Here is a 26,517-nt window from a genome sequence, read left to right as displayed (position 1 = left end):
ATTGGTCTTCCTAGTTATACCCTTTTTGATCGAGGTTTGGGATGGGCAGTAGTCAGTACTTAATCCACAATCCTGCGAGACATTCCAAGAAACCGTGGTAAGATTTGAGATACTTTGGGGATCAGCTTCATGTGAGGTCAGCACCCAAAGTCCAGGACAACGCTAGTAGCAGCCCTAACCCTACTTTCGGAAGTTGGCCCTGTGGCGGAAACTGATTTCCGATAACGCACAAATTGAAGTTTACGGGGCTTTTATTGGGCCTGATAGGGGCTTACAGCCCCAAACTGATTTCAGCTTGGGCGCCATTTCGAAGCAATCTACGGAGTAAGCGGACACTCAGGACTCGACGTGCAGACCCTCCATGTGGTCAACGTAATACCAACGGACGACCGTATTGTCCGGGCCGTTCGCTACGCTCGGGTTTCTGATTCCGCTTGAACGCTCACTACTCTCGTACCTAGAGCTTTTTTCGTAACATCAAGAATGAGAAAGAACGTATGACTGACAACGGTAAAGTATGCAACTAGAGAACGGGAAGCTTGGTACTATTTTGAGAGACAAAGCGAGGCCTTCACAGGATTTGATACCAGACGCAGCAAGCCGCGCGGAGCTCGAATCAGGCAGTCTGACCAAGGTATCTCCACGATAGGCTAATCAAGGCTTGTTCTCTGTCAAGAACCTCTCTGCAGCACATTGTGACGAGAAGTGGCTGAAATGTTTCATTATCTAGAACTTCTCGAAGATGAAAGGTAGTGAGTTCATATACGACAAACAGGCGCTTGGATCCCGGTTTCCGCTTTTCGTCGGCCCAAAGTGTTCGCCTGCCGCTGAAACATCAAGTGCAGCGCGGCCTTGGAAGTACCACACTATTCCTGTTTTCCATACCCACCTCTTGAGGAAATGATTGGCTCTGCCGTTTCGTCAACAAATTTGGCAGACGCGTTGCCGTGACAAGTTATGAGGCTGAGTTGACTTGAAGTCCTTGAAATTGTGTGAGAATGGTGGCAACAGGAGGGTATGAGGCCAACGTTGGCGTGATCAGGGGGCCCTGGTACCCCGACCCGCAAGGGGGGGGACAGTGTCAGTACGACAAAGCCACCTCACCATAACGGCATTCGATTCGTCTCGTAGAGCATATATTTTTCTCTCGTAGTTGAGTCATACAAATAGCCATTAACTACAAAGCACATCCAAACCACAAACACACCCCATCTTATATATCGTAATGGCCCTCGCCGCGCACAGGTCAAAAAGCGGCCAAATGTGCACCCCGCCTTAAGGTTATAAAAAAAACGCAGTAATAAGGTTAACAAGGCCAAGGCAAAAAGGCTCTAAGGCCATTAAGGCCAAAACCCCCGAGGATATCCGAACGACAGTTATCGGGAAGAGCGGACCAGGGAATAAAAACACCCTGTAAAGGATCTTAAAATAAAGCCACTATTTAAGGCAAGAGAGCGAAAAAGCATCTTACGAAGGCGGGGTTTAAAGTTACGCTATTATCACCGCCGCTATAGCCGCAGTTATCGTTATCGTTACTCGAATACATCGGATTCAAACTTATTTAACTCTAAATCGGACTAGAAGGAAAGAAGAGGGTCTCCTTTCGTTATATAAATAAGAAGCCTTCTTATATGCTAAAAGGTAAGTATAAACGCAAGTACTTTAAATAAATCTTCTCGAGATTTTAAGACCAAAAATTTCGCAAACTAGTCTATATATATACTATTTTAGCTAAGGAGAATAAAAACGTTAATGGCTATAACTATATAATACACTACTTTCATATATACTCGATAGCCGTTAGTCGCTTCACACGTTAGCGTAAAAAAGACTTAAATAAAACCCTACATACGTATACTATTCGCCTATTACGGCTATCTCTCATCTATAAATTTAATTTTATCCTCGCTTATCACCTCGCCTTTATTACTATACGTATTCAGGGTAACTAAAACAATTTTAAGGTCTAAGAAGCGGACGATTAGAGCTATAAAGACCTTCTTATATCTAAAAACTTATGCAGTAATAGTAGTTAAATCCGATGCGTTTAGCCTTAGTAAGGTTACCCCGAAGGAATTAAAATTTATAAAATTTTAATAGAGGTAGCTGTTTTCGCGAGCGCTACCTCTACTTATATATCTATATAATCTATTAGTAAAGTTATTTAACAGATAAATGTCTTAAGGCCCTAAACCTAGTTATAAGTAGCTTTAATTATTTATTATTAGATAATCGTTTATTAAGATAGAATAACTCTTAGAGTATTCGCAGATACCCTAATCGCTATAGTGTATATCTAAGGAGTTCCCGTACGCGCTATACGATTTATTAAACTCGGATTTACCCTACTAGAGATCGTTAATAGTTGATGATTAGTCTAAATGATTAAACGATTACCCGAATCTAATATTTGCTAAGATCATTTCGACTATTCTTCGGAAGGGCGCTAAGATAGGTTTCGAGGTTATATTCTAGTCTATCGCAATTAAAATCACTTATTAGCACGTTAAACACTCTAAATACTATCGACGAATCTTTAAAAATAGCTTTAGTAGTATCGCCTAATCGAGGTTAACCCTCAGAACGAGTTCCACTACGTCTGTTCGTCACTCGATTTAATATCGAAACACGATAGAGGTTGAAGACGAATTCATAACCTCTTATTCTTATACGGCCACTTAGTTAATAATAATATTCAGACGGAGTAAGGCGTATTAAAATATGCTATATACGATAACGTAGTAATAATATTACTATAGAAAGGCTTAAGGGCTTAATTCGTCAAAAGGACCTTAAAGACGCTTCAGATATATACCCATCGCTATATCGACTAATGACTACTTAGTTTTAATTGCGATAAACGCTATTAAAAGAAACGATATCTATTATTCGAACTACGTATATTATCGTTTTTATTTAATCTCTTTATAAAGGCCCTTACTTAGATCTTAATCGCGATTCTTCTATAGAAAATAGTACTTTACTATTTGAATAATTTCTTTATAATCCTTTTATTAGGTAATAACGCAACTATATACGCCTAGCAGTTCGATTAGCTATATAGCGAATTAGGCCTTCAATTAATTATACGAAGGATGTTATAGATTTTATAGCCGAGTTTCTAGAAATCGAATTCGATAGCATTCGCATATAGGCGAGATTTCCCTCGGATAAGCTGATTAAGATGAGAACCACGATTAAAAACCTTTTAAAAAGGTAACTATCTTATATCAGGAGCTCGAGTTAGTGATCAGCTTTCTCTCTTTCGCTATTAAAGTCGTGATTTCAGAAAGAGCATTCTTAAGGCGACTTTTCGATCCCTTCGAAGGCCTACGGTAATCGTATGGATTATAGGCGATATGAGGTAGACTTACTATGGTGGGATACCTTTCTAAAGCACTGAAATGATATCGTCTTAATACGCTACGTCGATAGTCGAGTTACGTAATATATATAAATCGATACGTTTAGAATATTCGATATAAGAGGCTATATTCTCGATTATCTCGATTACATTCAATCGATTTAGCTTAAAGACGTTTTAGCATTAAAACAGCTATACGTTACCATTCTAAAGATATATAATTTAAAAAATGAAGGTCGTTTATTACGCGATGAAGCTATAACTATATTAGTTACGAGAATCTCGCTAATTCCTACTACGATAACGATATATACATTAATAAATTACGTAAATCCTTTATCACGAGTTAGCTATAGCCTTATTACGCGATATAGCTATACTAGTAACTACTTATAATATTATATAGTACTTACTTAAATATCTACGAAGGCTAACTAGCTAGCCGATAATCTATTATATTTTCGATATCGAAAAATCGCTGACCATATTTATAGCTGAAAGGTTTTATATCTTCGCGAAATAGGGCGAGACCTACTAGAATATTAGTATAATCAGACCGCACTACTCTGAGAGACCGTACGACTTCTCAATAGCTACTATTAAAATCAGAAAGATATATACGACTCTAGTAAGATCTTATATGATCTATTACCACTAATAGAATTTAACCTCCCTTTTCAGCAACTATAAATACCCTTATAGGCTGAATTACTAATCTAAGTACTCGCCGCGTTAAGTCGAAGTTTATAAAGGCGTCCTCATCGATCTTAGATTAGTTTATATGAATATAAATTCGATAATCTCTTAGTATTTTATTATTCTTAATTACAACGTATTATTATAGATAATTAACGTCTTCGTAGCGAACTAATATAAAGAAAGCATCTAATTACTAAGAATCTATTACTTTAAATCCTTCTTATTTTAATAAGTTAATCTATACTGAGGCGACTCTATATATCTTCTTTTACCTCGCCTTACAATATTTCTACGCGTAGATAAATTTATTTATAGTAAGCGAGACCTTTAATAGAAGGACTTCGGCGAATGATTTTTATACGTCGCTCGATAAGACTGTTCGATGATTACCTAGAACTTACACTTCTAGCATTTAAAACGAACCCATTTCGTCGTGAAATTACACTTACATAATTATATTAAACAATAACGTATACGCAGTTAAAGCCTACGTTACCTCTTTAGATAAAAAGTTTTATCTAATTACCGCTTTTTTTTTTAAAATCTTTTTTTACTAAGAAGGCCGTTATATAACCTCCCATCTAACGTCACTTAGTATTAAAGGCTATTATTTAGATTATTTCTTTCGTAGAGAGCTATAATATTAGTATATAACGCCGGCCTTAGTAATAACGAGATTCAATTACTAGGTCGTTAAAAGTTAGATTTCTATCGCCTATATATAGTTACTTACTTAGCTTATATACTAAAGCATTACTACGATATTAACATCTTCTAGCCCATCCGCCTAGTGCTGTTATCTCACCTACTCGGTAGATACCGTTAAGTTCTCCTAAGACTTTCACCCTCTTTAAACGACGTCTTAGGTTGTTTAGGAGTTTTCTAGCCTGGGGAGCTTTTAACTATTATATGTTTAAAAGCTTAGCTCCCAATTAATATCTAATATCTATCTATATATCTACTTATACATGCGTTGTTTTATGGCCTACTTTTCAGTACTAATCGCAACAGTGGACTTGGTTAGTGAGTTTATTATGAGGCTATAGCGTTAATGGCTTTTATTAGCCGTTCGTTTGGTACCCTTGTGGTACCTCTATTGGTACCCCGGTAAGGGGTTGGGATAGGTGTTTAGTATGACTATATAGCCACCTGTTTTGCACCTATCAACGGCTCTTCATTCGATTTCGTCTCTGTCAGAGCTATATTATTTTCTCCCATTCACCCACACCTGTATATAGCCTCATTTCACTCCAGGGTATGTCGCTTAGACATGGGAGTTTCTAGCCTGGGGGCCTTTTTGGACTATTTGCATGTCCAAAAAGGTCTTAGCTCCCCAGTTTGGATATGCCCAATCATCTATCTACATATCTACTTGTGCATGCGTTGTTTTGTGTATGGCCTCACTGTTGCGACACTAGTGGCCAAGAAAATCCAGTTACGGGCAATCTGTACCGCGTCTCACTGTAGACACCCGCTAGCCTTGTGCGGACTTGTATATGAAGTCGGAACGCCGATGATTCTCTACCTGTTCAAGTTTCCCTCCGTTGCCGAGCTTTCCCCAAGAACCTCACAAGCTCGCTTTTCTCTTCCAACTGACCTTCCCTACTGCAAATTATAAAGCATCTCGGACTCACATCGCCAAATCCTTCCTACTTCCATTTCCGACGCCACGATATTTGCCCCAACCAGAGCCTCATGGCAACCTTTTCCAGCCTTCCCATCGAGATTCACTACCTGATCATGTCTCGAGTTTCTTTCCGCGACAGAGCTCGCATGGCCCTCGTCAACAACATGTGCAGGATAATTGCCGACGACGAGGAGAGTTATCGGGTCCAATACGTTCGCGACTTTGGGGATCCAGCATTGCACGGCTTCTACACTTTTACCAAGATCAGCGAAGAAGTCAGGTGGAAACTAGCCTACGAGCGCCGCCATTTTGCCGATATGCCTTTGCTCGTTGCGGACCGCCGTTCATGTTATGCTGCAGCATGAATGAAACAGGCTTGCTGGATAGTTATGGTGGGAGTCGAAGCCGGATATTTAGCAGCCTTTTGCGCCTGGGTACACAATGTGTAGCTAGTCAAGCATTCATACGTCTCGCGAGCATTCAGATTAATGCTTACATCAATGCTATGACCAACTCTCAAAGGAATGTCTCCCAAGCGCTCTCTCTCCACTTCCACAATCTTCACACTAGATCCGCACCAGAAGGACTTAGCAAATAGCTATGAGAACTGCAACTGAAGTAAAGAGCCGCCTCATAAGATTGCCGCTCCTCAGACACTCGAGAAACAGAGCCCATGATGTCTGTCGAGTAGCTGAAACCTAAACAGTACATCCTTATCAATGTCTCAGGTTCCCGTAACCAAGCAGGGTCCGCTGCGAGGACTTCATACATCTCAACGGCGTTTCCGGTCTCAGGCTGTAAGAATGCGTACGCCTTACACCGAAATAGTTTCCGCACACTAGCCTCGTCTGCTACGAAAACTTCTACATCAATCGCGTATCTCTGTTGTCCTCAGTGCAAGCCTCGTTGGCAACTTTTGATGATCTTCCTAATGAGCTCAATTATATAATCGTCTCTGAACTCGCTTGAGTCTCCTACCGCGACAGATTTCGGGAATATCAAACTCCAAAAACCCAACAGGAGAAAGCTCTCTTTTTCTTTCTTCGCGCATACTTTTGCGGGTATCCACCAGAATAAATCAGCGCTTCCCGTCAAATCATGTTGAATAAAAACAACTCTATGCGTAAAACCATTTGCCTTGCAGCTCGAGTGACGTACTTAAGAGAACCTTTGTGAAAACCGGAATCTATTTCTGGTTACGCGCCTGAACTGCCTACATCTCAAACTGGGCCCCAAGTTGTGCCCCGGAACTACGTCTCAAGCTGCGTTTTCACCTGCGTCTCGGACGGTATGGAGGAGCTAAATTGATAATGGAAGATGGTCCAGACTGCAGCCTCGTCCCCCAACGAGTCGTCTAGTAAGTGAGCATTCCCTCATCTTTCCGACAGACATGAATAATCCCTCCGCTACATCCGAATCGAGACTGCGCTGTCGACCGACCATACTTTGCCCTCATCAAACTTGTCCAGCCAAACTGTTCAAAGGTGATGGATTGACTAGTTCTATGGAGCGGTGTTTCCATGTAGAGGTAGTAGCAAAGGCCTGTGGCAAAAGAACGCCAGTGCTGTCATTGTATTGGAATGTGGTGTGGAAGTTGTTGTATTAAGAAGGAGAAGAATGGCTGTGAAGCCTACTAATAGTAGGTGGCTAGCCCTACCATGCTGGGAGCATTATCAATTTGTCGACCTGTTTGGCCTCAACGGGCCACGCATACAATCACACGTTTAATACAGTAAAGACAATATCGTTTCTGGGACCTGAAACAGAAAAAAAAAAGGGCGTTGGGGGGGTTTGGTTTTTGGTTTTTTATTTGGACACTGAGTCATTATCATTTGGTGAAGGCGAACTCCAACAGCATGTCAAAGGGTTTTCACTGCTTGCTAGAGTCAGCTTCAGAAGATATGGGCGAATACAATTGCGCGTCGGGGCAAAGATCCACCCACGGATACAATATATGATTATGATCCAAGACCACCGAACGTCGATAACCCGCCAATCTCGGCGCACGACATACCATCTCATTTATTCCACGTATTGTTCTATTACTGCCTGATAAGTTGCAGAGGCTTTGGTTCTTGGGCATGGTGGCTCGTCAAGCATGCTAACGGTTCACAAAATGTGGCGGTTTGGCCTTTCCATTTGTCTTGGGTCTATGATCGGGTTTTAAAGTATTCATACGAGTCGGTGTGATTTGTGGAGGTTGCGTGGCATTGGAATTGAATCTCTGTGCCATGAGTAGAAACGCGGAACCCAGAGCGTTCAAGTGGAGATCATTTGGCCGTCGCTGAAGCGGGGTCCTCAAGTAGCATAGCGGCAATGAACCAGTGGAGCATAAAAGCAATACTTGAGGGCTCAGCAGTGGTCATGAAATCTACTGTCCATGGTTTAATAAAATCAATTCTCTGATTCCTAATCAACACCCTCCTCATCTTACGCTCTAGCGTGGAGAGACGCCAATGGTATCGTATCGAGATTGGAAAGCCAGAAGCAGCTTGTAAGCTTGTAACTTGCGTAGATCCTCGGGACTGATATGGCACTGCCCTCGGACACCCTCCAAGACCTCGCCAAGACCAGAGTCTCTTCATCAAAGAGCTGCTCCCGACATGTGCGGAGCTTGCATATGACTGCGAATTGAAGAGCAGAACTTCAATTTCTAATGGATGTATGTATTCCAGCCTGATTTTATTCAAATTCGAGCTGACAATGCTTGCTTCAGCCCCCGCCCGGGGTCCCGCGGCACCCTGCGCACCCTCACCACACTTACCCCCCAGGGCTTAGCTCGCAAGCGTTAACTTGGGCGCCAAGCCTAAGGCACTGCTGCGTGCGTACTCCGTAGATCATGCACTGAGAGGGCCGAGAAATCAAGGCTGCAGACAACATCCTCATACGTCACCATCTATCTTGCAACATACCCTTGCACGTATTCCATATCGTCACCAACGCCAAGGCTCATCTCATTTTCTCGGCAGGTTTCAGCTCGACATGAATCTTGTTGCGCGCCCTTGTTTCGGCTCGACGGTGGCGGCTCACTAGTAAGGATCCCCACGTGGCATGAGCTGAATGATCTACCTCTAGTCTGTTGACGTCTCCTTGCACTTTGCTCTGAGGTTGTCAGTCACTTGGTGCTAGGATTTGCGACGGGCAAATGGATACAGAAACTACGTATGTTGAAATGTGTGGCGCAAAGCCAAAGCCATCAAAGACAGCTCCAGAGTGGCTCGTGCGTCAGCGAACCCGCATAAAATAGAGCTGACTCAGGACACGCTACAAGTAAGGTGCATACTGCATGCTAAATATTCCCGAATTTGGTTGGGATTCTAGACTCCGCGGGGAGAGTCTCCCCGGGCGTTGGGGACAGTATTTAATCCTCAATTCCAGCGTTCTGATTCGTCCAAGGATCCGCTGCACCCTGGATGTCAATCTGAGCGAGCCAAGGGTAAGGTGGCCCGGGGGTTTCCTCAAGAACCATGTACGTAACGCGAGCATGGGTAACAACGAGGCTTTTAAGGCACCCCTTGTCGATGGTTTACTACATATACAACCTCTCGCTCCTTCATCTTCCACCAATCTTTTCTCCGGTTCGCGACATCCCGGAACCCCGCCATTCTTGTCTTTAGCCAATAGAAATGTCGCTCCCGAATGTTTCCGATGTCGCTCTCTGGTTCGCCCTGGCTCTGGGGCTTTGGATTTGTTTAAGTAAACTTTACCAGGCCTATGCCTCGCCTCTGAGAGATGTGCAGGGCCCGTGGCTGGCAAGGTTCACTCGGTTCTGGTATGCGAGGTCAACATACTCGAGACAAGGCCACAAGATCAATATGGATTTGCATAAGAAATATGGACCCATCGTTCGCATTGCCCCCAACGAGTATAGTATCGACGATTTGGAAGCCTCCAAGATCATTTATCGCTCTAGGGACCCTTTGGTCAAGGTCTGTCGAGGTGTTTTGCAGAATCCAGAGCGCTCCTCATTGATTGGTCTTTGCAGGCGCCACGATATGCAGGGTGGGGTTTGCCGAATGCAGAACCGAGTACCTTCACCACACTTGACAACGCTCATCACGCGGCACGCATACGCCAGGTGAACTCATTGTATCAGACTAGCGCGCTCGTGAATATTGAATATCAGGTCGATGGCGTGACGAACGAGTTTGTGGAGAGACTGTCGGGGTTTGCTAAAGAGGGGAAGACAGTCGACATGGGTGATTGGTTGAAGTACTATGCCTTTGATGCTGTTGGGTCACTCTCCGTGAGCAGCGATTTTATGAAATCCTGATGTAACATTCGGATACTGACCAGCTCTGTTCAGTTTGGCAAGCCTTTTGGCTTCCTTCAGAAAGGGACAGATATCGCCGGAATCCTGGAGACCATCCATTCTTATGCATTCTACGGTATGGTTGCGGGAATATACCACGAGTGGCACCCTACCACGTACAGGATATGGCAATGGCTAGCCCCCAAGGAACGCGGTGGAGGCATAGCACACATTATGCAATTCGCAGGCCGAGCCATAGATGACTGGAACCGACGCCTAGAATCAGAGAAAGCGATGGATGAAGAGAAGACTGAAGGTGGTGACCTCTTGTACACTAATCAAACAGGCTCTCTGCTTGCGAAAGTCCGAAGGAACCCTGAGAGTTTCAAGGCTGAGGATATTTTCTATCACATGTCGATGAATGTGCTTGCGGGCGGAGAGACCACGGCTGCCTCGACCGCGAATATTGTTTACTATCTGATCAAGAATCCAAGGGTGCTGGGCAAGCTTCGTGAAGAGTTGCAAGAGGCCTTGGGGAAGAGGGACGAGGCAAGCAAGAGGGTTTCGGTGAAGGAGGCGCAGAATGTCCCTTACTTGCAGGCGGTGATTAAGGAGTCGTTGAGAATATTGCCAAATGGTCTGCACTTGCCGCGTGTGGTGCCTAAAGGAGGCCTTAATTTGGCCGGGCGTTTCTTTCCGGAAGGTGTAAGTCACCGTGTCTCCTGCAATAAATGGCCTTAAAACCTTACCATTGACGGTTCTTCGCAGACGAATGTTGGCATTAATCCCTGGGTCGCCCACGCCAACCGATCCGTATATGGAGAGGACGCCGATGTCTTCCGGCCAGAGAGGTGGCTGGAGGAGGGAAGTATGGATGGAGAGAACAAGATGGAGCAGTACTTCTTCACGGTTAGTGCTTTTGATGCTCTCCTCGTCTTCAGCAACCCAGCAACCACAACTACTCGTGGTGCTCAGAATGCGGTATTCCTGACCCAAATACTCTCTCAAGCAATGCCCGTTGTCCCACCCTCAGTGGGCGGTCTAATTGGTGCACACTCCCACAGGGGTGCGCCAAGAAAGAAATTACCTTGGCGTCAACAGCACTCACTCTCTTCACTCTCTTGGGAAGAGAAAAGACGCGAGAAGAACGAAACTTGCTAACAAGTATTGACGGGAACAGTTCGGCCGCGGCCCTCGTACTTGCCTAGGTAAAAACATATCGCTCATGGAAATGAACAAGCTCATCCCGGAGCTGGTACTGCGCTTCGATATCGAGATGGCGGAGAAAGACGCTGAGTGGACAGTGTACAATGATTGGTTCGTCAAGCAGGAAGGATTTCGAGTCAAGATAAGCAAGAGGCAGGAGACCGGCATGCTTTTGTGACTGGCACCAGGTCTCGGGTTTCGCCAGGTGGATGAGGTGTAGTTGCGTGCATGATGTAGAGACGACTTGCTGTCTCCCCAGCGCAAGCATTGTTTGCCAGTTGACAAGCTTGTTATCTTCGTCTGCCCACGTGGGCCTCTGATATCAAGTTTAGCCTGATATCCTTGCAACGCTGTCATCCTGAAATACTCGCTCAATATTGATTCTTCGTTCCGACCTGGGAAGTGCCATCCGAGGTGAACTCCGCTGCAACATTATTGTCGTGGAGAGCGCTAATACTTGCTGGTAATCAGTTCTCTCTTCCGACCTAGCAAGTGCCAGGCGAGGTGACGAACAAAGGTGGCAACTGAAGTGGTACGTGCCTATAACATATTAGCAGAAAAAGTACCAATGGGGAGTGATCTTGCTGTATAGTACCTAAAACCTGAAGCAAACACCCTCGAACACGACAACGTTTCTAGGTATGATACCCTAAACCGGCGCGAAGATCAACAAAGTCGCCACTACAGACTTCAATTTTTCTTCAAACGTTCCCAGGTCCCCGCTCTGCTGGAAAAAACGTCCTAGGATAGATGGGCATCGAACGATTTGACACAGTATGCCACGCGAGCTATAAATATGGATATTCGATCCTCAAGCACCGAATCCTTCAGGATCACGACAAGAAAAATCGAGCGCTCACATCTGAGTAGATACCTGAAGAAAATGTGAAGAGAGTAATACTAAATGCCGTCCAGGAGATTGTAGGGTATCATCAAATCCCATTCTGAATTGACCGAGGGTCACCGACGGGTCGCCACAATCTCCGAAGCTAGACAGGTCCGTGTTTCATGCAAGTCAGTTGCAAGCTCTGCAGTAAAGGTTTAGTTTTTCTTTTTACAATTCTCTTCTTCTAATCCTTCCGTCTATACTTCACCATTTAGGACCTCACCTGCCAATTTTACACGCGACCACTGGCAAAGCCAGGCTAATGGTACCTATATCAGACGGCCTCGCAAATGTTACCGGGCGCAAAGCCCCCACCGCTCGGGGCTCTTCCTAATGGCCTTCCTAATGAGCTCAGGCCAGACGCATTTGCCTATGTTGCAGCCGAGGACCCTGGCCTACCTTTGAAGATCTGATGACGCACCCATCATTCTTTCCGGCAATTCATCTCTCGCTACAACTCCTCTGCCGAAGTGGTCAAAAAGCATGACCGAGCAGCCCACGCCTCCTGAAAAGAAGCTGCCCCCACTCCTCGCTCTCCCTCTTCCGCTCAAACAGCGGGTCTTTGCCTACCTAGACGAGCCTCACAATCTCTCTCTCTTCCTCCTACGCCGAACCCACCCTATACTGCGCAGGTCGATACCTCGTGGCTACTCTTCGACCCGACAGACCAAGAAGTGCCAACTCTGGACCGCTGAACGCGAGCACCCCTATCTCTTTCCGTTCCGATCCTACCCGTGCTACTGCTGCTTGGAGGTTTATCCGGGCAGGTGCTTCGCACGCAGGTTTAGATACGAAGTGGAGTTGGAACGTCGCTGCAGATTCTGCACACGGGTTTGGGACCGTCGCGTTCTGTCTTCAGACCATCACGATGACGTCCAATCCCGCGCCCGTATCTGAGCAGTCACTGTTCCTCACTCTGCCTCAAATGATTCAAAATCACATCCGCGAATATCGGCTCCGCAAAAATATCGAAGAAGAGTGGCTACTGTATGAACACGACTCGGAGCTTCGCCTCGCCGCTTCCAATGGCAAGCGCGGGATTTTGAGGTCATAGCCGTTTTTCTCGAAGGCATTAGAAAAGAGCGGCAAGTGTGTGCAGATGCATCGGGCATTGCCGCTTCCTCTTCTCAGACCCAGGGTACAACCTGAAATTCTACACCCACGTCTAACCCGCCACCACTTCCCACCCTCCCTCCCGAACTTCAGTTGAACATCTTGTGGCATCGAAACGGAATACATTCGCTGTCTCTGATGATCCTTCGCTGCACCCATCCGTCCTTCCGCCGCCTGATCCCCCAAGCCCATAGTGGTCTCTGAAATCCCGGCTACTTTCGTCTGCTAGCTGACCGCGACCACCCTTACCTCTTTCCATCCGAGCACTACTTGTGCCATTGCTGCTTGGAAGCCTTTGCCAGGGAGGAGTTGGAGGTATGGTACGAAGCGGGGTGATTCTGGTGTTGACGGGCGGTAACACGAGGTCTCTTATCTGATTACATCAATTGGGCGGACGGTTCTAGCTCAAACACAATGCTTTTGACACAGACGACAACACAAGCTTATGCATATCACTTTCACAGCGTCCATGTCTTCCACCCACCAGCTTCCTTCACCGTTCTTTTCTCAACGACATCATCCACAGTTACCATGCAAGTTTCAGAATCAGTCGCCATCACCATGGAAGACGGTCAAGTACTGCCACCACTTCTCGCCCTCCCCCTAGAACTCAAACAGCAGATCTTCGACCACCTCTCCAACGATGACGAGCAAGGCTTATCTCTTACGATACTCCGCCGCACTCACCCCATACTCCGCCACGTCATCCCTCGCCAGCAGCTCAGTCCGATCACTCCTTACAACCCTCTTGACAAGACCGTACCCAGCGAGAATTACAGGACCAGAACCGTCAGACAGTACCAGCTCTCCCTCACCGAACGCAAACACCCATATCTCTTCGCACCCGATCACTATCCGTGCTACTCCTGTTGTGAGGTCCTCGGAGCTAGTCACTTCGAGGATGAGGGAATCAGAGATGAGTTTGTCTGCTTGAAGGATCTGGAGAAGATCCCACTCGGATCACCATCTTCATATCCCCGCAGATGCGATCGCTGCTTGGCAGCTGAGATGATCATTGTATGGGGCATGGAAAATAAACAGCGAAGGTCTGGTGCGGGTGATAGTGGTGGCCTCTGAGTTCTGGACAATGATGCGTCAGGGAGAGAGCTCCGGGTGGGAAGATGGAAATGACTCAGAGCATGCAAGCTAGATCCATCTAATAATCTACCATCAATACAAAGCACACTCTGCGTTTGCTTACCATGTGGGATGGTCCGATAATAACAAGGTCGTTTGATCTTATTGCGGCAAGTGCGCTTTCGTAAGAGTATGTAGCATGAGTCATGCATAGATAGAATTTCAATTCACAATAGGAGAAGGCTCGCTTTTATTTCACCTACGCACACTTCTCTGGATATCGGTTAAAACAAGTCCACTCTTTCTATCAAAGGATTCCAAATAGAAAGGATCAAACATTGATAGAAAACACGATTCCCTGCATGTGTTTTTTAGCGAAAGTCTATGCGATTTGTCACTTTTTTCTGGCACGACGCCCAAACTCTACAAGTTCTCCCTCGCAGGTGAAACGACGATTGTCAGGAAAAGTCTGTGAAAAACTGTTAAAATTCTCTGGTAACCGTCGGCCTTCTACGACTCCATTAACGGTTTTCGCCCTCTATCGAAGACTTTTGCTACATTCTCAGGTATAGGGAAGTAAGCCTAGTACTGCTCAATGGGAAGCTGCAGCTCGCCACTTTGGCTTCAGCTAGCTCCGGTATATCCTTCCTCCTCCCCCTATTTGTCCCTCATGACTTGGAAAGTCATCTAACACTTGCAAACTCTCTTTAGGAGATGAAGACTCATTTGACACTTTACATCCTCGCCAGTTCTTTCAGTCACCAAAACTTGAGCACGACTCAGCCCGTCCCTCCGTCTTCAACGTCACCCATTGCCTTTGCACCTCCATCTCTCCCTTAACAGGGTATGTGTTGCTGCGTTGGTCAATTTAGTGGCTTGGCAAAGCATAGACCTTCAACTGCTTCGTCCTCCCATCACCAAAGAGATCCTTGATGCCAACACAGATCCACCAAAACCTCCATATCATCACCGACCCAAGCAATCAGCCACTCAACAACGTCAAGATGCCCATCCTCGCTCTCTTCACCAATCTGACTTTCCATCACATTTCCCTGTCAGTACTCCAACTTCCTGTGCCGTCCACCCGCGGACAACAACTGACCTGACTTCCCCAACAGCCTAGCCTTCCTCCTCGGAGCACAGATCTACCAATCTTTCCTCGTCAACATCACCGCCAAAAACGCTCTCACCGAAGCCCACTTCCGTATCCTCCAAGCCGCCATCTGGCCCATGTACTTCAAGATGCACATGATCGTGACTATGCTGCTGGCATTGACATACCCCGGAGCCGGAAAGACCGCTCCTTTCCCAGGTTCAAATTCCGTGCAAGGCCAACCGGACGGAGGTGATCGCTTGACCGTGATGCTGTCCTTCACAGCGATGTTTGTCTTCTCGGCGGCGAACGCGTTCATTTTCGTTCCGAAGGCTACAAGTACTATGTGGAAATTGCACAGTGGTACGTTGACGATGGGCATCAGTCTCAGATGCATGAAAGTATGGAAAATTATGCTGACGGTGAGGATCAGTTCGTGAGGAGAAAGCCCGTGGGAGGACAGGGTCTCAGTGGCAAGGAGATAAGATCAACGTTGGTATGTGAATCGATGTTCAGCCCGGATCGCACGGACTACGGATGGGCTCGCTGATCAAGTTCTAGCATCAGTCGGTGACGGAAACGGTATCCGGAACGATGGTTCTGAGTCGCCGGAACTCAAGACCTTGTACAACAAGTGGCGTGCTTTTCATGGAGCTTCTTACGCGTGCGCTATGGCGACGCTCGCTACGAGCATTTACTATGCACTGTGTATTGCGGAGAGATATCTGTGATAGAGGAAACTATGTGAGCTGGACATAAGGGGAGTCGGGAGCTGCATGCCAGTGTTTGCTTTGTTGGGAGGGCCGGGAGCGGCAGGAGAAGAGGAGCGGTCATGATGGACGGCGAAGTGCGTTAAGTTGTAGATCATTCTGACTTAACCGTACTAAGCATATGCTGGAGGTTTTTCCGGATAACGTATGAAAAGGATGTAGCTTTAAAGACCAGACACATGGATGATGTGGGAGGTGTTATGGGTGGCATAGTGTTGTCGTGTTGTCATTGGTGTTGGTAGCAACTCAAAGACTTGAAAGAGAGTATTCATGCATAGAGAAAACTTCAATCCGTGGCAGGAGAAAGCTCTCCCCCTTCTTATTTACGCAGAGGATATAAGAAGTAAAGAGAATTATTCTCTTACAGATCAACGACGACGTTTGGGAAAGATCGAATCAACACCCTCGACTTACATCCAGTCCTTATCAGCAGCCGCACGCATGACCTTCCACCGCTACGACGCCCCACTCGAGCCAGTCACCACCAGCAAAGATCCCAGCACTGCCAGCATTTTCCTCCCCCAGCTCCTCAAGCCCCGACCGGAACATTTCTGATCATTATCATCTTTCCGCCACCGGACCCTCATTCCCAGATGCCCAATCTCCGCACCGATCCAACCCCGACCATGACAAACCCCCAGCCCTCGAGAACGCGCCGGCGCCGGTAGCAGGGGGGCCCACGCTCGGCGGGATCGGGTCCGGATCGCTTGGGCTCAGCCTGCTGGATTTTCGCTCCGCGGCCGTATCTGCGCGTCGAGCCATGCGGAGCGGGATCGATCATGGCACGGAAGATCCAATGAGTGCGACGGTGGATCGTTAGGGTTGGCTCGGGGTCTGTGGCATCGGAGAGGCAAGATAGGATTGTTTCCGTGACCTCGGACGGGGGAGCAAGGAGAGGTGGGACGGGCGTCGTTGACATGGTTTGGGGTATGGCTGGACCGGTCCTGGTGTAGCTTGTGTGGGTTCAAGGTCCGCTATTCTGTTCTTGCGGGTGTGGATTCTGACCTGCGCGCTCGAATGAGGGTGAGGAGAGGAAACAAATTTGAGACACCAAAAGGCTTTGGGATTGGCAAGAGATGGCGATGGAGTATGCTGCAAGGAGGAGTTTGGAGATTGTCGAATTTTGTTTCATGAAAGTGGTCAGGAAAGTCAGATGACTCGAGCACCGAAGCGAGTTGGAAAATGGCGAAGTGGCCGATGGAGAGATTACATTGAGTGTCAATACGGTCACCTTCGCCGTCGGACTGACAAGTGGGAGCGCTGGAGGCCATAAACGGATTCGGATTCGTGCTTTCGGCTTACCTCCTCTCGCTGTTACCATTCAAGTCTGAGTCTAGTTTGTTGTGTAATTTGCGGAGAGCTCGGATCTTGTGATTCTGACAGACTTCTGTGGATGTCAACCGGAATGTGTTGCCGTTCATCACAACAAAATCTCGAATGAAAATTGTTCAAGACAGGTAAGCAATCTAGTGTCATTAAAACCGACAACCATTTAAGGTTTGTTTCGTTCCATGTGCCGCAATTTTCTGGCAGCGCATGTACAATCTAAAGGGGTCAGCTACTCATAGATCAACCTGTTTGCCGCACCATCGAGGTGTGGGTACGCGGATGGTAGAGCAGTGATGGGAGCATTCCTATGAATTTCGAGCCTTTTATGTTTGTGTGAAGATGGATGGTTGCTGACTGATTCTTAGCAGTCGTTTTGCACGGTCCGTATTTTTGGCTGTGTCACTGAACATCCCATGAAGTGTGGTGTGGGGGTGATACAAGCGGACGGATGAGGAGGGCAGCGATAAGAATTATATACAGGAATGATGGTGCAGCTATTTACAAATGCGAAAAGAATACCATGAGACAATGGAGGTATGTGCTGTAACAGGAGGGACTCACAAGAACGACGTGACTGTGTACAGAAGCAAAAGGACTGTGCAGGATACAAGCGAATATACACGGCGAAGACAGTGAATATGTGCACGAAATGAATGTACTCACCCACCCACTAGCCCAACACATCTTCATCACTTGATGCCGTTCCCACCCATCATACTCCTTCCCCTTCTCATTGCCCTTTTTCCAGGCGGGTTGGGCAACCCACCACCCATAGCAAGCGGCGTGCTCAACAACGGCGCCGTCTCATTCCTCTGATGCCCAGCAGGACTGACAGCAACATGGCTTACAGCTACAACATCGCCATCAGACTGATAGACATCCAGGCTGTTGATCAGCCAGAAAGCGTTTGCGAAAGCAGACGGGTTGTTCTGCACATAATCGTTGCAGGTGTCGGCGAGGGAGGAGCAATAGGAGCTAGTGCCCCAAACAGCTCCGGCCCAGTCGCCGCAGAAGTCTGTGTTGAAGACCTAGAGATTGATCGATTAGTTTCTAAATTGGTAGTGGCGGGATGTAGGGGGCCCCAAGAGCGGAAGGAAATAGAGCGTGAAAGCAGATGCAGGACAAAGAGTGAACGTACAATTTGCATATCCGCAAAATGGTTTGGAATGTCGCAGTCTCCCTGATACTGCGCGACCGGCTCTTTCCAAGACGCTGGGTCGGGGGTCCCTGCTTCGAGGTCTGAGGGCGTTGTGCCGCGTGGGAAGAACCAGATGTTGATGTCGCTACTGGTCCACTCCATGGCAATGACACCACCTCCGTTTGAGTTGAAGTTGTTACCGTAAGATTGCGTGTTCTGGTTTTGAATATCGCAGCCGGCATTGTTTGATTGATCGGGGGCGTAGACGTAGCAATTCGAGGTTGTCAAAGTACCGGTGAAGGTGCCATCTGTGATGGAGCACCCGTCCGAGGTATGCAGGGTCATAGCATTATTTGCGTTGTCGTTGACGCCTTCGATGATGTCAATTTCGCCGTCGTTAGGCCAATTTGGACCGACCATCCAGAAGGCGGGCCTGGTTGGATATCAGCAATGCTTTCGCTGCGAAGAGGACACAGATATGAGGAAGAACCTACCATGTGCCGCAAATTCCGCCCGGCATGTGGGAGACATCGAGGGCAAACAAGCCGTAGTTGTAGGCTGCGTTACTCGTGATACGTACGCTATCTCGGCCGCTACCGGTAGCAACATTAGTGCTATCGACACCCATGTAGACAAGCCCGTTGCTGGTGTTTATGTAGCCATTGTTGGTTGCTGTTGACTGATCGACGTAATTCACGTAGCCAGCAGTAGGGTCGCCCGACTGAAACAAGGAGTGAGTCCAATTGACTGCCGTGCAAATGGTCAGGAATAAGGCAACGTACAGTGAAGAAGCTAAATTGATCAAACCAATTTGCTGACGTGTAGCTCGTTTCCAGAACATAGCCGGCAGCGCAGAGTTCAAGCAGGATTGCTTGAACTACAAAGGTGGAGCAGTACATTGCGACTTATTCTCCGAAAGGGGTGTTTGCTGGGGTTGACAAGGGCGATAGACGGGGACTTTCGTAGACTTCTGGAAACGAGTCTCGTAGCCGATGTATGTAAGAGCGGCTTGGGTCCAGTGTAGTGGAGATAGTCGGATATCAGTGTTGACGTATTGCGAAAGTGGGTCACCGAAGGTCCAGAATCTCGATGAGAAAGAAGAAGTCATGCAATTGCGCCACGCACGTGCGCTGAGACTCGGTCAAGGCACGTATAAACAGGTCTTGTCTTTTTTATGTTTTGTAATGGGATGATAAGAATCCAAGCTGGGGATAACGAAGGATATATAGACGAGTCGCAGTGGAATATTGTGTCCATCTGACCTCCAAGACACGACTTTTTATGTAATGGACTCCGTCGGCAATACATACTTTACTTACAGCGGCCATCGATGACTTAGTTCAAGACATGTCAAAGCAATGGGATCAAGTTGCGACGTATAATGCCAAGCGCGAATAGCAAAGCGCAGTCTAAATGAAACAACCTTGAGGATGTTTTAGCTCCGGACAGGGGATGGCTTTCGGCCTTGGTAGATAGCAAAGCCTCGCAATGGTTATGTGATCATTCGCATGACCATTGGGTAGAAGCCGTAGGATTATTAGCAACTGCCAATATGAGCCACAATGCTGAAGGTCTTACAGGGGCTAGGCCTCTGGCCGTGAAGGCCGAGCATAACCTTCAAGAACCATAAGTTGAGCCTAATTGTATCCTCGATAGTGACCATCAAAAGCGGTGAGCAGACAGAATCTTTGACGGCACAAGGTCAGAACGGTCTTGGGGGGGGGGCAGGTGGCGCTCCATGATTGTGGGCCTGTAGTAGTGAAGCCATGGGGGTTGATATGCCTCCAGAAGCTGCTGTTGAGTTACGTTGACCATGACATATTATGCATTTCTCTCTTCCTGGGCCGGTGCATATACTTCCTGTCGAGGAACGGACTCCGATTGATGATAGCATCTACCTACCTAAAAGAGTGAGGTGTGAGGTGGTGTGCTGGCGGGAGCATGGCGTTTGAAAAAGACGAACAACGTGCCTCAAGGGTATGCTCGCTAGCATTCCCCACAACTCGGCAGTGACAGCCAACAACCAAGATCATCCTTGGTTTGTTGAGATGCCATATGCATACCACACTCCGGTAGCCGCTGGGCCGATCCGCTAAGGCAAGTGCAACGTCTTTGAGCCCGCTGGAACCCGCAGGTGGCAGATGACGATGCATCTCGACTAGTCGGGAATGACAGAGATCAAAGCTAGGTTGGAGTGAAGTGAGTAGCGCACAGACGTCTAAACAAAGCACACGCTTCTCTGTTCTGAGCAGGGGTATAGGGCGCGGTCTCCATCTCTTCGAGTCCATGAGCAAGAAGAATGAGCCCTATCATAGGGACTTATGGGTGAGAGAGTCGCGGTTGACTCCGGCTGTGGGACGTTACGATGCTGTGGTAGTTGTTGGTAGTATTGGCCGAGCGACACGTGAAAAAGTGGGGTAGGTGACCCGGTGCGGAGTAAGGATCGTCAGGTCGAAGCGTGCACTAAGTCATCGTAGTATGTAATAGTCGGGAATGCTACTGGGGCGTTTGGGTGTCGAGTGACCATCAGTGGATCATCCTTGCTATACCGGTGAGCAACTAGATGTGAGAGCTGGTCAACTTTTGAAATCTTGAAAAAGAGATGCCAAGCAGAGATGGAGCTACGCCAGACTGGGTTTAGCTTTATCTGTACAGCCGCCGCGACATTATCGTTCCTGCACATCGGACAAGAATCATCGAAATGCTCCTGCAACAGTCCATTTGACTCGGCACTGCCAGCGGACTCACGGACCTCCACTCAGACTGCGAGACTTCATCGACTGGACATGTTCTAGTTATCTAGTGTCGAGTCACGCGTTTAACGAGCAATGACGAACCCGACCACTTCGCAAACTCTACCCCCAACTCCTCTGCAAGCCACACTTCTGACAAGCAATATGAGCAAGGTGGCTTGAAAATGTAGGGATTCTCGAAGGTTTCATGTTCACCTTCGACAATTGTAATACCTTTGGGGAGCCCAAATCCTGCATGTAATCGGCTTATTTGGGGGCTTCCTGCCATGGCGTGTCTTATCTGCTCTCCAGATGATCCAAAACGCCCCCGTCTTCTACGTGGAACACATCTGCCTCTCATCCTTGTAAGAGTCTTGTACCATTTGTCATTGCCCGCTAGCATAGGAAAAGTGATCTGTTTCCCGCGGTCGTTATTCCTGACCGCTTCTCCTTCTGCTTTCGCACAGACCAGAGTGGCAGTGCGCGAAGTATGGCTGCTTCCACGAAGCTTGACCCTCTGATACCTTGTACATCATTATCGTTCTTCGAGTCCGGCATGAACCCTACTCAGATCGACATCGTGCTCCTCACTCTCACTCGCATACCTCCCAACAGGTAACTCGAACCGATCCTGCATCACGGATAAGTCTTGGCGTTCAAGAAAAGGGGCACCAGGGGGCCAGGCACAAGGGGAAATCCAATGTAGCAAATGTCATACATGGAGAGGATTCTGCTTCACAGCGGAAAAAGGCTCTCCTTAATATAAATCGATTCTTCCTGTGGAAGGGTCTTAAATTAAAAGAAATCAACACATTAAACACAAACCCATTGCAGATATTGTAAGGAAAGTTTGTGACGATTATTACGTTTTTCTGGCACCGCGTCTGAACTACATAATCTCCACAATTGCTCCCTAGCGCGTAGAATCACAATGCTTAGGAAAAATGTGGGTTGTTCACCCTCTATGAATTATGACTTTAGGGAAACGCCGTGAAAATCATCGTCAACTTGTTCTGGCCAGCCGCGCCCGAAATGTAGGACTTTGCAAAAAACGATCAAGGGCTGTCGCCCTCTATGCATGACTTGCTACGTTCTCTTATCATCATCTAAAGGCCATCTACCAGTCTCTACAGTAAACCGTGTTGATTCGCGTCGAGAAGTGGATTTGCGTGCTCGACTTGGGAAGGTAGAACGCTCTGAGCAGCAGGCAATATGAGGGCCTACAACCACGGTACTCGGTATGCATTCCTCAGCTTTCACAACTTTGCCCTAGTCTCAATCTTTGTGTCTGCATTTAGATCTTTAGCTACACCCCTTGAGATCCAGTCACTGATAGCCATGTTGGTGACCATTGGATTGACCCCACTTGCACTGGGAAACACGCTGGCATCAGAGACATACAGTCCCTCGGTGCTCCACACTTTACCCTTTGGATCCACCACACCGGCTCGCTGCGTCGCTGCCATACGGCAAGTTCCCATCTGATGAGCGGAGCCCCATTTACAATCTGGCAAGGCGAGGCCTCTCTTCTGGACCTCCGCGAGCCACGACTGGAATGCAGGGTTGTTGATCCCTTCACCGCTGTCTATGACAGCATCAATCTCAGGTCGGGTGAATGTAGGCATGCCTGCTGTACCCAGAAAGATCTCCTTTGCTCCCTCCAAGTAGAGGATTTTCGCAAGTGCTACTATACCTACCATTGCATGTTTTGCATCCATCGCGGTAGGCGTATATGCGATCCGGCATCGTCCATCTGTCGGGTCAGGATAGACACGTCCGGGAACCTTTTCTCGCACGATAGGAAATTGGCCTGTCATGTAAGGAAACTTTGAGGCTAGCATCTTGAGGTCTAGACCGCCAGTCCATGGCTGATTGGGCAATATCCAAGAAGGTAGCATGGTGATACATTCCAGCTTAACACCATGATGATTGCCATCCAGATTTTGGAACTCGTCTACTAGGTTGGTGAGTATAGCACCTTCCCAAGGCTTGATAGGCTCTTGGTCAGGAAACGTAGCATATATCATGGTAGTTGGATGGAGGTAGAGGTTTCGTCCAATTTGTGGATTCCTAAGACCGCTTCGAAGCAGCAGCAGAGGGCTTTCAAGAGTTCCGGCCGAAACAATAACACGCTTGGCTTTAATGATGACCTCACGAGCGGTTCTATCAGGACCGTTAACGCCGCCGAAGCTGTCTCTTGACTTCCAGAATCCTTTGACGCCGACTGCTGTTCTGTTACCGTTGGTGTTCTGGAACACAACCTTATCAACCTGAAGACCCTCCAAGAACTGCGCACCAGCTTTTTGAGCATCAGGAAGGAACGAGACAACAGGCCCTTGTTTCTCGGCAGCGCCACAGCCAAGGGTACAATAGCCGCAATAATGTTTGTTGCCGCCAGTGTTCTGAGGCACAGCTTTTTGACTATATCCGAGCTTCCTTGCACCGTCGGCCAGAATTTGGTTGTTCTTATTGTGCTCCACGTGTTTTGTAGAGACACCCATCCGATCACACACCCGATCCAACGAATTTTGAAACTCAGATGATGTGAAGAATGGAAGGCCTGTGTCTGCCCACTCTTTTCGAACAAAAGCTTGGGTCTGCAGTGATGCAGACCAATTGACTGTCCCACCTCCTCCCCAAGACTGGCCTGATATAATGATTATGCTGTTGTCGTCAGACGAGTCCACACCTCCGTTCGCGAAGAGATGGATAGCTCCGTCCTTCTCTGACATCGGCAGATGTTCAGGTCCCCAGTGGTATGCTTTCTCTACCACCATGACTCGGTGACCGGCTTCTGCAAGGTTTTTGGCGCACACAGCGCCTCCGCATCCGCTTCCGACTATGACCACGTCCGTCTCGAAAATCTCGGGTTCAGTGCCGGGAGGCAACTGGAGGAAATCATAGTCGAAGCCTTTGCCAGGCTTTCCGTGAACAGGCGTTCGAGGGAAGCCAAGAATAGGACCCATTGTAGGACTCGTCTTAGTCCACGCTGAAATCAAGAGACCCTCCAGGCCTATGGCGCTCTGCTTCAAAGGTGGGAGGTAGGACCTGGCCCAGCCTTGCAAGATTCGCTGTCGAACATTGACGGGCTGGAGATGGAGGGAGGTTGTGTAGCCAGTAGCCAAGAGACAGCCTGCTCGCGTACTTGAGACGGTCAGAGTGCAGTCTAGCTTCCCCCTCCGCGTAGAGCTTACTCCAGAGCCGAAAGTATGACCCTGATCCCTTTCCTAGCATCTTCTCTCACATAGTCTCCCAATATCCTCTTTACAAGCTCCCTGAAGCCCGGCAATGAGCTTGCGTTTTCCTGAAGGAATCGTTGTGTGAGGTTGGAGTCTGTTTGAGCAGGCAGGCGGTTGCTGATTGTCTCCACGGCGGAGGTATACTCAGATGCTGCGATGCAGAGGCTACTATTCGAAAGGGTAGATGAGACTTCAATGGATGGGATGATTGCATCTGCGATCGCCATCAAAGTAATCCATTGCGATTCTGTGAGGACTTGACCGTCCGGTGGCGGAGGTAGAGGGGTATCGAAGGGGGCAATGAGGTCTAGCTGTGTGCTCGTCATTGTGTTAAATGCCAGTGCTGTATCATGAGCTCTTGGAGAAGGGATTTGACTCCCCTCATGGGTGCCTTTCCAGCCGCACGAGGGGTACCATTAGCTCAAGCCCCAATCATCCTGCGGGGAAAACTGGTACGATTGTCATCCCTGTGAAGATCGATCTTGGCAACGCCTGCACGTGACAGTCGGCGCTGAAGATTGCGACTCCCCCATTTCATTTTGCACCATGAAGATCCAAAGCATCCTCAACGCAAAGCATCTCTAACCAGCCTTTGTGATGTTCGATCAGTATACCGAATTGCTCTGGACATCCAGGCTTTGCCCACCAAGTCTTCCAAGCGTGGGGCCTCAAACATGGTTCAGACACTGGCTCTGAGAACGTCGATCCTTTGAGTATACCACGTTCGGGGAACACACAGTCTTAGAGAGGCAAGGAACATGGTAGAGCTATGCTAGCCCAACTCGCAAAGACCCCTATGGTCGTGCACGATCACAATGTGTCGGTTTCGTTCTCCTTCCGACAGATGTAGGTAGATTCAAGCTGCACTGCAGCTTAATCACTTCTGTCTGGGACTGAGGGGCCCACCATACCACCAGACACCTTCAGCACGGCTGAGGCAGCAGACATGCTCTCAGTCCCATTCCTTATCTACCAGGACATCCCTCCCACTAGTGATATTCGATAGACCCAGTTCAAAATCTCTATATCTCCATTAGCGGGCCAACGTAACTTTCAAGCTTGACTCGCTGATGTCGACTTTCTGGAAGATCTTAGGGAGACACAAGGCGACAGACTCGACATTGCCGCACAATGAGGTTGCTGCGGCCTCGTCGTTCAGAAACACGTTCTCCACGAAAAACATGCCTGAAGGAATTTATGAATATGACTCCCCAATCGCAGAGCAAGAACTCATCTTGGCACCATTCATCTTCTCCCTCCTTACAGCTGAAAATTTCGTATTCTAAATTCTCTTACTTTTCCAACACGTACAGTCATTTTCATTCACGGTCTCACGGGAGGTCGCGAGAAGACGTGGATGGCAGAGGGTGCTGTCGATCGATGGCCAAAGGGAATGTTACTTCCAGAACTTGAGCAAGCACGAGTTCTCACGTTTGGGTATGATGCCTCGGTTGTCGACTTGAGATTAAAGATTTTCAATAACAGAATCGGCGATCACTCTATGAACCTACTCGCTACTGTAGCCACGTACCCCGAGCACGATAATACCAACAATCGTTCAATTATATTCGCTGCCCATAGTTTAGGAGGTCTCGTCTTCCTCGAAGCTTCTTCAAATCAAGCACGTTCATGATTGCAAACGCTCTGCCAAGATCCTTATTGATACGTCTGTTACATGCCCCAGCCTCCAAACGAGCCAGTCGAAATGTGCGTAGCATGTTGCGATACCTCGTAACCCTTGTCCGATCAGCGGGTCCCTCTGCACATTTCAAAGCTTTGGGGTGTATTGTTCAAATGCGAGTATTAAAGATGAAACAGTAAACCCTATCACCAGACTCTCTTAGCATCTAAAACCAGCGCCGACCAACATCTCCCGAATGTGCTCGAATGCATGCCGCCCATCCTCTTTCCGGATACACCACATGCACGTTCCGGATTGGCTGGGTGGGCCGAGTTGTCAGCCGAATCTCTCGCTCTCATCAAGCAATGGTA

The 26,517-nt window shown here is 47.7% G+C and overlaps 8 protein-coding genes across 8 annotated transcripts; 5 read left to right on the top strand and 3 right to left on the bottom strand.

The window, feature by feature from the left end:
* Positions 1-5,758: 5,758 nt before the first annotated feature.
* On the top strand, positions 5,759-6,055 carry HO173_010044 (uncharacterized protein; the record flags this gene model as incomplete). The annotated part of the gene is made up of 1 exon (XM_037311930.1): positions 5,759-6,055. One exon carries the CDS (start codon positions 5,759-5,761, stop codon positions 6,053-6,055), a length of 297 nt encoding a protein of 98 aa, XP_037161174.1.
* Positions 6,056-9,316: 3,261 nt separating this feature from the next.
* HO173_010043 (uncharacterized protein) lies at positions 9,317-11,326 on the top strand (the record flags this gene model as incomplete). The annotated part of the gene is made up of 5 exons (XM_037311929.1): positions 9,317-9,619; positions 9,676-9,936; positions 9,997-10,647; positions 10,711-10,851; positions 11,123-11,326. The coding sequence occupies 5 exons, from the start codon at positions 9,317-9,319 to the stop codon at positions 11,324-11,326; spliced, it is 1,560 nt and encodes a 519-aa protein (XP_037161173.1).
* Positions 11,327-12,517: 1,191 nt separating this feature from the next.
* On the top strand, positions 12,518-12,931 carry HO173_010042 (uncharacterized protein; the record flags this gene model as incomplete). Its single annotated transcript, XM_037311928.1, has 1 exon — positions 12,518-12,931. One exon carries the CDS (start codon positions 12,518-12,520, stop codon positions 12,929-12,931), a length of 414 nt encoding a protein of 137 aa, XP_037161172.1.
* A 630-nt stretch (positions 12,932-13,561) lies between these two features.
* HO173_010041 (uncharacterized protein) lies at positions 13,562-14,224 on the top strand (the record flags this gene model as incomplete). Its single annotated transcript, XM_037311927.1, has 1 exon — positions 13,562-14,224. One exon carries the CDS (start codon positions 13,562-13,564, stop codon positions 14,222-14,224), a length of 663 nt encoding a protein of 220 aa, XP_037161171.1.
* A 932-nt stretch (positions 14,225-15,156) lies between these two features.
* On the top strand, positions 15,157-16,048 carry HO173_010040 (uncharacterized protein; the record flags this gene model as incomplete). Its single annotated transcript, XM_037311926.1, has 4 exons — positions 15,157-15,278; positions 15,343-15,680; positions 15,751-15,813; positions 15,879-16,048. The coding sequence occupies 4 exons, from the start codon at positions 15,157-15,159 to the stop codon at positions 16,046-16,048; spliced, it is 693 nt and encodes a 230-aa protein (XP_037161170.1).
* Positions 16,049-16,670: 622 nt separating this feature from the next.
* On the bottom strand, positions 16,671-17,508 carry HO173_010039 (uncharacterized protein; the record flags this gene model as incomplete). The annotated part of the gene is made up of 2 exons (XM_037311925.1): positions 16,671-17,031; positions 17,390-17,508. The coding sequence occupies 2 exons, from the start codon at positions 17,506-17,508 to the stop codon at positions 16,671-16,673; spliced, it is 480 nt and encodes a 159-aa protein (XP_037161169.1).
* Positions 17,509-18,105: 597 nt separating this feature from the next.
* HO173_010038 (uncharacterized protein) lies at positions 18,106-19,453 on the bottom strand (the record flags this gene model as incomplete). Its single annotated transcript, XM_037311924.1, has 4 exons — positions 18,106-18,444; positions 18,555-18,987; positions 19,049-19,275; positions 19,337-19,453. The coding sequence occupies 4 exons, from the start codon at positions 19,451-19,453 to the stop codon at positions 18,106-18,108; spliced, it is 1,116 nt and encodes a 371-aa protein (XP_037161168.1).
* Positions 19,454-22,542: 3,089 nt separating this feature from the next.
* On the bottom strand, positions 22,543-24,851 carry HO173_010037 (uncharacterized protein; the record flags this gene model as incomplete). The annotated part of the gene is made up of 2 exons (XM_037311923.1): positions 22,543-24,430; positions 24,481-24,851. 2 exons carry the CDS (start codon positions 24,849-24,851, stop codon positions 22,543-22,545), a joined length of 2,259 nt encoding a protein of 752 aa, XP_037161167.1.
* Between the last annotated feature and the right edge of the window lie 1,666 nt (positions 24,852-26,517).

Source organism: Letharia columbiana (assembly GCF_014066305.1).
Source record: "Letharia columbiana isolate WasteWater2 chromosome Unknown Sc0000045_s0, whole genome shotgun sequence".
Classification (NCBI taxonomy): domain Eukaryota; kingdom Fungi; phylum Ascomycota; class Lecanoromycetes; order Lecanorales; family Parmeliaceae; genus Letharia; species Letharia columbiana.
Note: the sequence above shows the minus strand (reverse complement) of the source record. Positions and strands in the feature narration are given on the sequence as shown.